Below are 14,080 nucleotides of genomic sequence, written 5' to 3'. Positions count from 1 at the left end.
TATGTTTGCAGGTGTATGTATAACTTCTACATATCTTTCTTGTGTAAATGTAAATTTGTCTGTTATTGTGTAAATACTTATGCTATTGTGTACTCCACACACATGGAGAGATGCCAAACTGCCTTTCACTGTTCTTGTAACAGTGACAATAAAAAGCTATTCTATTCTATTCTATTCTATTCTATTCTATTCTATATATAGTGATGGCAGCATATTAAAGAGATTTATTTTGTTTTTGTTATTGACTGACCATAGACCATGTAAAAGGTGACAAACTTAACATGACAGAATTGTGAAATATATTGCTATAATAATTAAAAATAAAAAGCACAGAATGTGTTGTTTCTTACCCACAGAACATCTGGATGTTGTAGAGTGTCGGGTCATCCTCTAGAGGGGCCAGCTGCTGGAGACACAGCTGCTCACATCCTCCATTGAAACCGTCAGAGCAGTCGATGCCGATGTGGTGGTCATAGCACCCGGTGCCATCCTTCATAGGACTGAGTCCTGGGGGGCACTGTGGGACGAACGCATGGTTTTAAATGACTAAAATTAGCAATTACACATTACTATTAAGGACACTTTCCTAGAGCTGCTTAAACTGTGTGAAGCTACCACATTAACACTAATCTCAAATGGGGCAGGTAGACAGATCCCATAACATCTGTGCCACAGAATGCAAACACTTAGATTTCTATTCCCATGTGCAGTGTGTGTGTGTAAGCACTGAGTCTTGTTTGTAAAACTGCACAAGTAAAAGTATGAGGACAGCATTACTGAATCATTATTAAATTAATAACTTTATACACCAAGTTTTAAATTGCCAGTAAATTTGTATTGTCTTAACTATAACTTTAGAATTACAGGATTTTCAATGCCCCACTGTAAACTATTTGCTGGGTTCTGACCCAGGTGGGGATCTGATTCATTATTAATCTCTGATGAAATATGATGAAGCAATTAAGAACACTCACACTAAAATAATCCCTCAAGATTTACTTAATGTTAGTTTTGACCTGTATAGACTGCTTGAACACCGGCACAGCTACACCTATAAAAGTAATTTAGTTCATGAGAACAAAATGGGCTATCTGAAGGACAAATCTACAGTCAAAAGTGTAAGGGTGTCCTTTGTGAACGTATTCCATCAAGATGATTTCACAAAGTTAAGACAATGTTCACAAGACAGGGATGTTCACAGTGCACTTTGACAAAGTCTAAGGTTGTTTTACTTTATGTATATATGGAATTACTTAATTATATATATATATAGATATATATGTATGTATAATCACTTAAATAAGTATATGTATAACTATTTAATTACATATATAACCTTGAAACACAGCAAATAGTTTACAGTGGGGCATTAAATATTTTCAATTCAATTCAATTCAATCTTTATTGGCAGACTTCATGTCCATAAAAACAAGACAGAAACACACACACAACACCCCCCCCCCCCCCCCCCCCCCCCCCCAACACAAGGTATAAACCATTAAATATATATATATATGTAGATAAATAAGTATATAAAGCATTTGTAAAAAAAATAAAACCATAATATACATAAAACACAATTACTTAAAATAAATCAATAAATACATAAACACTTTAACCAGTGCTTTCTCAGACTGGATGAGTAACGGGAACCACTCACTGTCGGATCTGTAAGTGCTAAAATTATACTGTTACTCGAACCATCCAGTCATTCTCTAAAATTGTACATTAACTTTCTTAAAAGTGCTTTAAAAGTCCAAACACCCACAGCTACAAACATCTGACTGGCACTACCACTTCTAGGTATCCTGCAAAAGATTCTCATCGCATCATTATATGCAACATGCAGCTTCTGCATGCTACATTGTTTGTAGGATGACCACAAGGGGGCAGTATATAGCGGTGTGCAATACGCTTTAAACAAAGCCACTTTAACTGGAAGTGAACAAAAGCTGAATTTGCGTGCAATAGTATTTGCCTGCACATAGAGCTTACATCGTTGTCTGTATATGTCATCATCATCATTCATTTGCTCAGTAATAAAGTGACCGAGGTATTTCACCTTTTTATGAACTTCAAGAGTTTTTTGGGCCAGTTTAAACAAAGGGGAATTTAGCTGTTTATCCTGCTTGGTTCTACATATCAAAACAGCACTTTTAGCAGCATTGTACTCTATGTCATATTGCACACCATATTCAGTACAGACATTAAGAAGATCCTGTAACCCAGCACTGCTTGGACTAAAAACAACCAGGTCATCTGCATACATAAGATGATTTATCAGTGTTTTGCCTAATATACACCCAGTGTTACAGGCTCTCAGCTGTATGGACAAATCATCAACATATAGATTAAATAAAATTGGAGACAAAATCCCACCCTGTCTGACGCCATTGCTGACACCAAAGGGGGCAGAAATATAAAATACATATTTATATCTTTATATTATATTCCTTCTCTCACCCCAACCGGTCGTGGCAGATGGCCGCCCCTCCCTGAGCCTGCTGGAGGTTTCTTCCTGTTAAAAGGGAGTTTTTCCTTCCCACTGTTGCCAAAGTGCTTGCTCTTAGGGGGTCATGTGATTGCTGGATTTGTCTCTCTATGTATTATTGTAGGGTCTACCTTGAGGTGACTGTGATTTGGCGCTGTATAAAATTGAATTGAATATTATACACTATATAAAAAGTTCCTACCTGGCCCCCTCAGAATCATTATTTTTTTGTTTGTAAAATAACTATTGCATATTTAATGAAGCCATTCCACCATCTGACCTCGGTGTTATTGGTCAAACCACAGTGAACAAAATATTCCGTAAAGCACGACTTGTTCGCAGGAGAGAATGTTGTGGTTTTTTTTGAGAAATTAATAGAGTTATGAATACTCAACAGCAGTAATATTAACTTTTTTGCCACTGTTGCTCAGCAGTTGTACAAGTAGAATGTAATGGGCAGCTGAGTCATGCTTTTGAGCCCACACTTCTTTTTAAGGGTGTACATGCTGCAGTGTGCTGGCAAAATTTCTTTGCATTATTCGTTTGCCAGTTCTTTTCCGTATTAATCAACACAAGCTATAGTTATTACATCTTGCTTCTTATATTCATGTATTTTAAGATATTTTTTCCCATTGTGAAGATTTCACAGTTGGGAACATACTGCTGCCTTAGCAGCAGTATGTTCCCAACTGTTAATAGCATACTTACCCTAACCCTAACCATTAAAAATGAATGCCCTGACATTAAAACCACATTTTGAGCCTCAAAAAGGCCTTCAAACTTGTGAGGACCGGTGAGTGTGTCCTCACAAGTGACTGTTGGTTCTCACAAGTATAGTAGAATGCAGATTTCGGTCCTCACAAAGATAGCTAGACAGGAACACACACACACACACACACACACACACACACACACAACCATACAAATACTATCACTTTAAAAGAGATTTTCTGTTATGGTGAGGAAAATGAGACAATACTGCAGGTTTAAATTCAATTTCCATGCAGATGACATAAGAATTTCTTCATATTTGAAGAATGAAATTAAATTCTTTAGTTTGGTAGATAAACTTCAAGAAATGAATAAAAAAGACCCACAATACAATTTTTTACACAGCCATGAACAACCTCTTAATGGAACCACACTCTGCACTGGGGTGAATTTAGAAAAGAGTGAAGACCTGACTTCACCCCGGCTCATTCAGTGTTTCCCAAGCAGCTGCCAAGTGAAATTCACATTATGTTTTCTGTCAGTGATAACTTCAAAGGAAACTTTGATGGAGTGCATTTTAACAAGGCATCCCTGCCATCACAAGTGTGACTAGACAGTTTGTTTCCTCTCAGCATGGAAGAATCAGAAGCATATTATTTTATTATACAGGCCTATTTACAGTCCAGGTGGCTCAAGTGCCTGTTGATTGTGTTGATTTCAATTTACTTCACATTTTTGTGAATGTAACATCTAATATTGTAGGCAAATAAAACTATAATAAACCTTCAACTGGCTTGAAACTGCATTTTAGAACTGACGTTTTTAAGAAGTCATTTAGATTAAACCATGACTTCTATGTTTTAAAGATTATAGGTGAGGCATCCATCCATCTGTTTTGTCAGAGAAGTGACAAAACAGATGTCTTCTGACCAATGTCATCACATCCTTACATTTATAGTTAACTTCCTTTATGTACATGCATCAAATGTAGGATGTTTTTCATCTTCTTCTCTTCTTACCTATATGAGCAGAAAAATAGTTCCACCATCATGGGGAATCCCTTCAGTGCACATGTATATCGAATCACAGAAACAAGCCTCATATATGGCACTGCAAAGCAAACCTTGAAGCACTTGGGTATAAGAATAAGGATACATCTCCCCCTATGGAGAAGAAGGCTCGAATCCAGAGTCAGCAAAGTGGTTAACCTGCACATCAGAGTGTCATGAGCTAAAACTAAGCGATACTGGAAGAACATCTATTCAACACATAGTAGCAGGATGTAAGACTGAAGCAGGTGAAGCATACCCTGAAAGGCACAACCAAGTGGCTCCGATAGTGTACAGTAACATCTGGGCAGCATATGGACTAAAAGTCACCAAGACCCAATGGGAGACACCACCAAAGTCCTGCGGGACTTCAAATTCAAGACAGACAAGCAGCTGCTGGCCAATCAAGCAGACATAGTGGTGGTTGACAAGGAGCAGAATATGATAGATGTGACAATCTCAGTGGGCAGTAACATCACAAAGAAGGACACCAAGAAAACAGAAAAGTATCAGGGGCTAAGAAAGCACTAGAGCAGATGTGGACGGTAAAGTCTGTTAATTCAAAGCTTATAAAGAAATAACAAACTTTGCATAATCACACACAGGATGACTTATCAACTCTACTGGCAGGTCCTGACTTACCTTTCTGTGGCAAACTGTACATTGTTAATAGCATACTGCTATTAAACTGCTTATTTAAAAACAGCAAACTGTTGTATGACTAAAAGACTGCTTCACACTAAAACTGGCGCAGATGTTGGAGATTTTTATTTTGTATTTTGTACATGTAATACATGTATTACACTGATGCATGTAAAACATGCATCAAATTATTTCTGTATTACAAAGAAGAACTGTTGCCATTTGAGCCAAGCTATTTAAAGTTGTTAAGTTATTTTATTCATGTCCTTTAATCTTGAAGAAATGTGACTGATATACATTTGTGGTTATACATTTGTAGAAGTACCTGTACAGAATGAGGACACATGCTTGAATGAGTGGTCCCTGGTCTTGCTCCCTGATAAACTGATATTGATTTTGTCACCCTGCAAAGGGCCGTGGCGACAAATGATTTATTACTTGTAAAGCAATGAGCACATGAAACATTGAATCTCCTAACACATCTGCGGCACAGAGTCTTTAAATCACTGGAACTCACTGCAGTCAATGGATGTGTGGACATGCAGTGCAGGCTGAGAGGAATTTGTATTGATGAGTTGCTATACTGCAGCTTGCCAACCACAGATAGCTCTGGTTATTGACTGCCATAATAGTCTTCCGACACATTGGAATAGCGATAACTCTGAACTATTGTCCAGCTTTCCGTAGGATAATAATCATTAAGAATATGTGCCTGCCTGAGCCTTTGTCTGTGGATAGTTATAACTTGAGATTTCAGTAAATCTGGTCTATAATCCTGGGTAAAACATATAACCCTCTGTATAAAACTTTCCCTGTATAAGCAATTGTCAAATCTTTCAAAATGTTTTAAATCTAATTTAATAACTTCTTTTAGTTGTTGTCTTCAGAAAAGATGTGTTGTCGTAAAAGATGGAATACTAGAATTCTACATGAGAGCCATGTGTTAATTACTGACATACAAAACTTTGTTTTAAAATTCAGCTTGTTGTTGATTCAGTCACACAATGTTACTTCATCTTCCAGTCTTATATTAAATTTTCTGACATTTCCAAGCCATGGATAATTAGGTCTCACTTGGAACTTGATGGCTCACACCATTTTACTACAAAAAAAAGGTTGAGAACTCATTGTGGATTACACTGTGAAAAAAATCCTCCAGAGTAATAATAAATGAACTTTCCTATTTTCTATATCATTTCGATTTCAGCAGATCTGTGAGGTTTACAAAGGAGAATAAAGATTAGGATATAAATAAAGCTAAGTGCTGGACAATGAAGCTAAACTGTGACACTTATTAGCAAATTTTCAAACTGACAAACCTGCGGGTGAAGCGTAACTGAAAAGTCTTTTCAAGACTGCTGCAATGCAATTCACACAGCTGCACATCAACTACAACAACAGCAAGAAACTGGCTCTTGCTAAAATGTTGAATTTCATCCTGAGAATGTCAGCTCTGACAGTGTTTTCAAATGTAGCAATCTTTCTTCAAGATTCTGCCTTTATAAAATAGAAGTTGCACTCTCTAATATGCTGATTCCTGCTACATTTTGGCAGGTGTGAAAAGTAGACTTACCACACTACATGAACAATAAGAATGACAAAAAAATTGAAGAAAGTCAGTAGCTGAGTTGATTAGTGTGCTAGACCAACCCTGAAAGTATTCGCTGCAAACCAATGACAAGGTTCTCAGTTATTGTGAAAGGCATTTACAGTATTTATTAGTAACTATCTAGAAAGGACATATTTCTTCTCCAAAGGAATACGCAGGATACTAGATAATGACCTGCGTATTCATCCACTGACACAAACAAAATAGTCTTTGAAGGCAAAGTAATCACCATTTATCTTAGATCATTTAATAACCAGACAGTGAGTGAGAGTGCTGTCTGTTCTGTTGTAGAAAGAAAGCATGCAGTACAAAGGCTACTCTAGAAAACCCCTTGAACCACCACTTTTAATCCTGTTTCTTAATGGAGATAAATTCCTTCAGTGCTATTGAGGCTTAAGGGAATCAGCCCTGTGCTATTGCCAAACAGCAACAAATCCATGCGAGAGAAGTTGGATAAGCTATGCACTTTTAAAATTTGTCCAATAGGCAAACTGGTACGGAGATTCAATGACTGAGGAAATGTCTTCAGTGGAAACTATTAATAATCCTTAGAGAGTCCTAATCAAGAAGGAAAATTGGAAATTTGACTTATTCAAAGAATTTCTTTCATTGTGAAGGAATTTTATTTTTATCAAGTAGATATGATAGCAGTTAACCTACTTCACATGTGCAAAATATTTGAGGTGTTATTTTGCAAGATGTACCCCCTTGGACATAAATTAAAAGCATCCATCCATCCATCTTCTTCCACTGATCCTGGGCAGCATCGCGGGGGCAGCAGTCTAAGCAGAGAAGCCCAGACCTCCCTCTCCCCAGCCACCTTCTCCAGCTTGTCCGGGGGAACACCAAGGCGTTCCCAGGCCAGCCAAGAGGTATAATCTCTCCAGCGTGTCCTGGGTCTGCCCCGGGGCCTCCTCCCAGTGGGACATGCCCGGAACGCCTCCTCCAGGAGGCATCCTTGTCAGATGCCACCTCAACTGGCTCCTTTCGATGTGGAGGAGCAGCAGCTCTACTCTGAGCCCCTCCCTGATGGCCGAACTTCTCACCCTATCTCTGAGGGAGAGGCCAGCAGCTCATTTCCGCTGCTTGTATCTGTGATTTTGTTCTTTTGTTTACTAAAAGCAATAATGTAATAACTGTGCCACTATTTGAAAATAATCACTATCAAAGGCATGATAATTTTCCGTCCTTTCAATTACTTATAATATTGTGATATTTGTGTGCAGAAATTATATATTATAATTATATATCTGCCATGAAAGGGTCGTGCATAGTAATAGCTTATTATCTATGCCTTCAAAACATTGTTTATTGTGTTTATTTTGTTTATGTCATGTTTAATTTCATACTCTGTCAATTATTTGTTTTTTTATTATTATATTATTTTTCATTATCATGTGAATAATGAATGGCAGTGATTGAAAACAATAGGAAAGTAAACTGATCCTGCTAAGCCAAAAGTACAGTCATGTGGAAAAGAACCTTTTCACTGGAAGTACACACCCACCATGATTTAGTAGCTTGTTAAACCACCTTTAGTGGCAATAATTTGAACTAATGATTTGAGAGATTTTATCAGTCTCTCAAATCATTGCGAAGCGATTTTGGCTCACTCTTCTTCACACTGAGTTCATCGAGGTTTTGGGGCATTTATTTATGTACAGCTGTCTTAAGATCCCAGCACAAATTTTAATCAGGTTTAGTTCTAGACTTCTAAAAATGAAAAGAATTTAGATGTTTTGCTGTGGCCCAGAGAATCTGTTGTAGATCTGCAGGTGATTGTGCTACTATTGACCCAATGTGGGCCAAGTTTCAGCTGTCAGACAGATGCCCTCACATTTGACTCTAGAATACTTTGATATACCGATGAGTTCATGGTTTACTTAATAGGTGCAAAATACCCAAACAAGCTCAAATTATCACCCCTTGCCCCACCATGCTTGAAAATAGGTATGAGGTGCTGATATGCTGTTTGGCTTTTTCGTCAAATGAAGCACGGTGCATTGTGGCCAGACATCTCCACAATGGTCTGTCTGGCCAAAAGACATAGATCCACCATCTTGTGCTTATTTCAGGAGCAAATATGTAAACCTAAGCTTTACTCTGATGCTTTTTGTAGAGAGTACCCTTCAGACACGTCTTTTTCTAATTGTACTATAATCATTTTAACATTTGCCTTGCCAATAGAGTCTAGGTTGTAGCTCTTGGATTTCTTTACAATTTCTCTGAGCACTGCACAGTCTGACCTTGGGGTGAATTTCCTGGGATGTTCAATTCTACCAAAATTGTGACTTTGTGTTAACACACACATGCTTTCATAGAAGTGGTCACAGTTGTTGATGACCAGTTAATCAGCTGCATTTCATTAGCAGCACCTTGCTGCTTACCCTCTTCATTCCTCTGTAACTAATGATGCACTTTATTTTTTACCAGATTGCACAGAATTCCTTTAACAATGTTCTTTTCACACATACTTCAAATGATCTCAGTTACTTACTAACTTGACCTGGTAAAATGTAAAATAACCACAGATAGCGGTTATGCATCTTCATGTCCACCCAATCCCCAATCACCAAGAAATATTTTTAAAGAAATCCTTCACGTTTTTATTGCAGTTTCAACAAGCAAAAAGTTTATACAAGATGCATTTTCATAGTTTGTGTCTCTCAAGGCATTCATGGTGTTTTACTCAATATAAACAAGTAAGTAGCTGTTTAAGAGATAAAGAGAAAATAACATTTTCCCTTTAAAAAATTACACAGGATGTGTAAAACCTAGTTTTAAACATCCTGGACAATTGCTAGGTCCTTTAAGCTCATTGCCCAGCCACTTCATGTGGGGGTAGATGATCAACAAAACAGTACCCACAATTTGTTTCCAACTGAGTACACCGAAAGGTCACTAGCTTAGAGACAAGATTTACTGCTTCATCAGGCCGATGAACGTCTTTAATATGTGTGTGTGCACTGTACCCACACAGTTTATGAATACAGTTTCCTAAACAACTGTGCATGCATTAGCTGAAACTTATAAGACACATATAAGGTACAAAAAAAGCTTCTTTCTGCAATGTTTATGAAATTGAATTGAAAAGACGACGTGTTAACCTTTGTTTTACTTGTTTGCATTTTCTTCTTCTTCTTCTTCTTCTTATTCCTCTGCATATTTAGTATGACATTATGGTTTTTCATACTGCTGTACTGTATGTTGATATATCGCTAAGGGAAATATTACCTTGGCACTTATTTGTATAACCACGTATATTAAGGTCATGCAAACCTTAAATATCTTAATCAAAAGGCCAGTTAGAGAATTAAAACGCACATTGACTGATACATCACACAGAGAACTGGGATGATATATTTGCCAAAAACTTAAAAGGTTTACAGCAGAGAGAGAGAGAGAAGAAAGCCCACAGGAATGTTCGCAGAGTAACTTATCATTTCAGAAATGGTCTGTTAAAGACATCACATTTTCTTACCCTAAAACATTATTCCAACATTTCACTTTCCTTTCATGTTTCTTAGCAGAGAAAATTGTCTCGAGAGGGTTTTATTATAGCGTGTGATTAGATTAACACTGTGAGTCAAAGGTCAGCTTATCACAGAGCACTAGGCTCCTCATTCCAGTCTCCTTTGGATGTAATGGTGAGGGAGTTTAGTGCAGGAACCTTGGCCTTCTAGTAACCCCTCTCACCTCCTTCACAGCAAACTGCAAAAAGGACAATATGGATGAAGACTCAGGTCAAGTGGAGGCACTGCAACGATAGACCTGTCTATAAAGGAAAGATCATGTTTCCTGACCATGGATGCTTTTCTTTATTGATTGCTGGAACTGTCAGCACCGTCTGTAATTCTAAAACTGCCATTTTCCATTCAGAAATGTAATGATCTTACAATCTGTAACAAATTGTAGTGAACAGATATCCACAAAGTATATTAAAAACACTAATCTCTTTGCTAAACTTTATCGACTTAGAGAATGAGAGTGTGAGCTTCTCATTTGGTAAATTAGAGGAAAAAAAACTTTCTTTATCAACTTGAAAAAAAGAGCCTCGTTACTTTGGTCCAAATTGCTCACAAAAGAGAAACCGCATGTGCATTACTTTTGAATAGAGAAGGATTATTTATACCGTGTGGAACGTGTCTGCTCTAATCCGGCTTTAAGTTTGAAGGTGCCTGAACTAATGAGCGATAAAAAGCAGGTACAAGAAAAATTATGGAGACAAGTGAAACCGAGAATAGGGTCGATATCTTATTCAGGTGATGTAAGTACTGGACATTTGTTTTGTTATGAAACTTGTTTAATCTGCTTTTGTTTAGGAAGCTAAAACACAACACTCATTATCAGTTATTTAAGAGTACCTCTGTCCAGTAGCAGAGCACTTTATTTTCAGTTTTCTTAAGTGAGAGAAGAAACCGTAATGTTTAATCATTTACTGTATTATGCTGTTAATTTTACTTCTTCGAAAAAAAATCAGAATCTGTAACAATCTTTACCAACACGTCACAGTAAGAGAACAATTGGAAATTGAAATCAGCCAAGAAAACTGCAATTGGTACATTTCTATATGCAATTATACCAATGGTCCTGTTCTTTGATAACAAAACTTTGACTGATTTAACTGCCACAGGGTTCTGGCACAAGACGGCAGAATCTGGGATAAAATGATTGTGAAGGGTTCTTTAATAAAAAGTATCCAGTACACCAGTATTCATTTATACTGACTAGAAGAAAAAGACTATTACTGGCATAATTATTTTTAGTGCTTAGGAACACCTCCTTCTGCAGCGAGAGCGAACTACATCAAGCCGTGACACAGATGAAGAAAGCATTATGAAGAATGACGAGGACATGTTCCATTTTTGCTGCTTCGTGAAAGCCCTGCTCCTACCAACTGCACTTATGCATCTGCGATGCAAGTTGGATCTGGTCCACTGTGTCAAATCACTAAGTCTTCACACTTGATTTCATTTGGGACAAGAGACATAGAGAGCTAAATCTGGCTGATGAACGGGGTGGGAGTTACATTTGGACTGGAAGATTGTACATGACATCTTCCAAAGACATGTACCGCTTCAAGTGGTTTATATGAAATGTTCTCCATCAGCATGTTAAAATATTACATCATGGCTCCACCCTGAGTCTGAGTGACAAATTCATGATCTACACCTTTGTGAATATTGTAAAAGATAACAAACATGGCAGGCGTCATGCTTCTGACCTGACAGCGCAGGCTCATTCCTTAAAAACTGCTGTGTGGTCTCTGGAGTTATAAACCTAGACACCAAAATGAGATGGTTTGATGCAGGAGCTGATGTTTGGACAGGAACAGAACAGGACACAGTGATCTTTAAACCTGAAGGAGAGTTTTTGCAACTATAAATCCCGCATGGTTTCTGATTGTTATGAGCAATTACATTCAACTTGTGATTCTGGTTCAGGATGTGTATTTCTACTATTAGGATTATATTTTTTTATTATTATTAATGAGGCAGAAGATTCATTTATGTTTGTGCCTTTAATCTTTCCACCTTCATCTTCATCTAACTAATAATGTATTATTTTCAAATAAAGTTAATACTGAACATCACATTCAGCAACTTCACAGTTGACTGAGCAGTAGATGAGCACTTCCTTTTATTAAACTTCTAATTTCAAACACTTAAACACAGAAGTCCAGTGACCTGAGGAGAGAAAACATCAGAAGTGACAATCTAATGTGCTCCTATTCCTCCTCAGGGCTGAGGTCTACCTACATCTCTGCCAGGTATTGACTCCACTCAGCACTGCTTAGTGTCCCAAAATGTGATCTGAGTCAAGATTGTTTTTTGCTGCCTAAGGGGAATAACACCAATACAGGAGAGAAGAAGTACTTTAGCCAGTCCCATACAGTGTGGTGCCATTCAGAAATGTTATTAAAAAGCACCTGGCTGCAAGCCGTCTATTTGTTGGTCTTATGCGCTATTGTACATATTTTGTACAGTATACTGTACATATTTTGGATGAGTTTCATGTATACAGTCTGAGGCTGACCAGATTTAATGAAGAGGAGCAAAAAGGGTTAGTTCTTAGTTCTTTGAATTAGGTTATATCACTGCAAACTGAAAAGCATCAGAAATGAAAAGTGGTGTCTCTTTCAGATTCATTTAAAACTATTAAGTTGAGACCATAGTATTGTACCCTCATCAAAGGGAAAGGCTGCATATATTAAAAATATTATTCAGTTTACTAATATCTATGAACAAGGAGTCAAAATATATACGAGAGTACAGACGTTCTATTTTCCTTATTGGAATTGACACTTTGTTAGGAACAGCTCAATAGTAATGAGCTAGACCCCAAGTCTTTTGTCTTCAGAACCGCCTTAATTCCTCTTATCCTATTTATATGAAAAAACACTCAGTTGTCTAGCTCAGTGTTTCCTAGGGCTGTTCGATATAACGATATATATCGGATGACGATATAAAAACGTCTATCGTTTCATTTTACGCTATCGTTTGTTTCGTGGTGTCGCAAAATAAACTGTTTACGGCAATATTTTTTTCATCATTTTGATGGTCACTGTAGTGGCTATATTAATTTCCTAAAGTTCTCTCTTTCTCTTATATTTAATATAACCACACTACAGACGGACAAGCGCTTGTTTTTATGCGTCGTTGGTAAAACCACGGCGTGTCCGCTTGTTTATTTTCCACATAAACCTTTCACAATAAAGGTCAGGATCCTGTTGAGACTTTTCAAAATAAACTGAATCACGTGAAAGATGCAGAGTATTTACGGATGAGAAGCAAAAAAGAGCCGTCAGGTGCTAAAAATAAACCTTAGACTCAAACGTTAGAACAGGCTTTTCCCCGCAGCACGCCGTGTAATAAATACTCACAAAGAAAACGGCGGCCGTTACAACCTATGTCTAAAAATGTATAGTTTCATGCATCAGCTAAAACACTCGACTCCAGGTACGTGACGCCCAGCTGGAAACACTTCACGCAAGTCGAGCTGCCCGAGATTGACAGAATTTACAGAAAATGTTACATTTTTGTAATTTATATCGTTATCGACGATAGATGTCTTAATATCGGGATATGAGATTTTGGTCATATCGCACAGCCCTAGTGTTTCCCAACCACTGTGCTGCGGTACACAGGTGTGCCGTGAGAAATGATCAGGTGTGTCGTGGAAGATTCCACCTGATTAGTTCTCTAAGCGACCGGCATGAGTAACAGGCAGAACATTTACATTCTCTACCACTAGAGGGCAGTACAACTACCTGCTCTAATTAAATGGGATGCCAACTGCTAGTAAAACAGAAGAAGACGAAGAAGAATTACATAATACTAATAGTAAAGTAGTCAATCTGACCTGAGTCCTGGAGAAAACTCCGACCCAGATGAAGGCCCAGCCTGAGTAGTGGTCAGAAGAAAGCAAAGAAAGGTATACTGGGGACAAACTGAGCCAATTGCGCTATACCTGGTGCGCCGGGGAAACTTATCAAAATGCTTTTGGTGACATTTTTGTTTGGTGGTGTGTCGAAACACTGGTCTAGCTACTGCCATTGTTTATCTTTACAGTAATAAA

General features: G+C 37.7%; 1 protein-coding gene across 10 annotated transcripts in view; it reads right to left on the bottom strand.

Annotated features, from left to right (window-relative positions):
- The window catches only part of astn1 (astrotactin 1), a 418,702-nt gene that overhangs the window by 214,462 nt on the left and 190,160 nt on the right, over positions 1 to 14,080 (bottom strand). For all 10 annotated transcript variants that reach the window (XM_025900129.1, XM_019348325.2, XM_019348326.2 and 7 more), the window contains one exon: positions 351 to 517. In XM_025900129.1, coding sequence (XP_025755914.1) covers positions 351 to 517 — 167 coding nt within the window. The remainder of the gene's footprint in view (positions 1 to 350; positions 518 to 14,080) is intronic.

Source organism: Oreochromis niloticus, linkage group LG18, assembly GCF_001858045.2.
Source record: "Oreochromis niloticus isolate F11D_XX linkage group LG18, O_niloticus_UMD_NMBU, whole genome shotgun sequence".
NCBI classification, from domain to species: Eukaryota; Metazoa; Chordata; class Actinopteri; order Cichliformes; family Cichlidae; genus Oreochromis; species Oreochromis niloticus.
The sequence above is the reverse complement of the archived record's forward strand: the minus strand, read 5'-3'. Positions and strand labels throughout refer to the sequence as shown.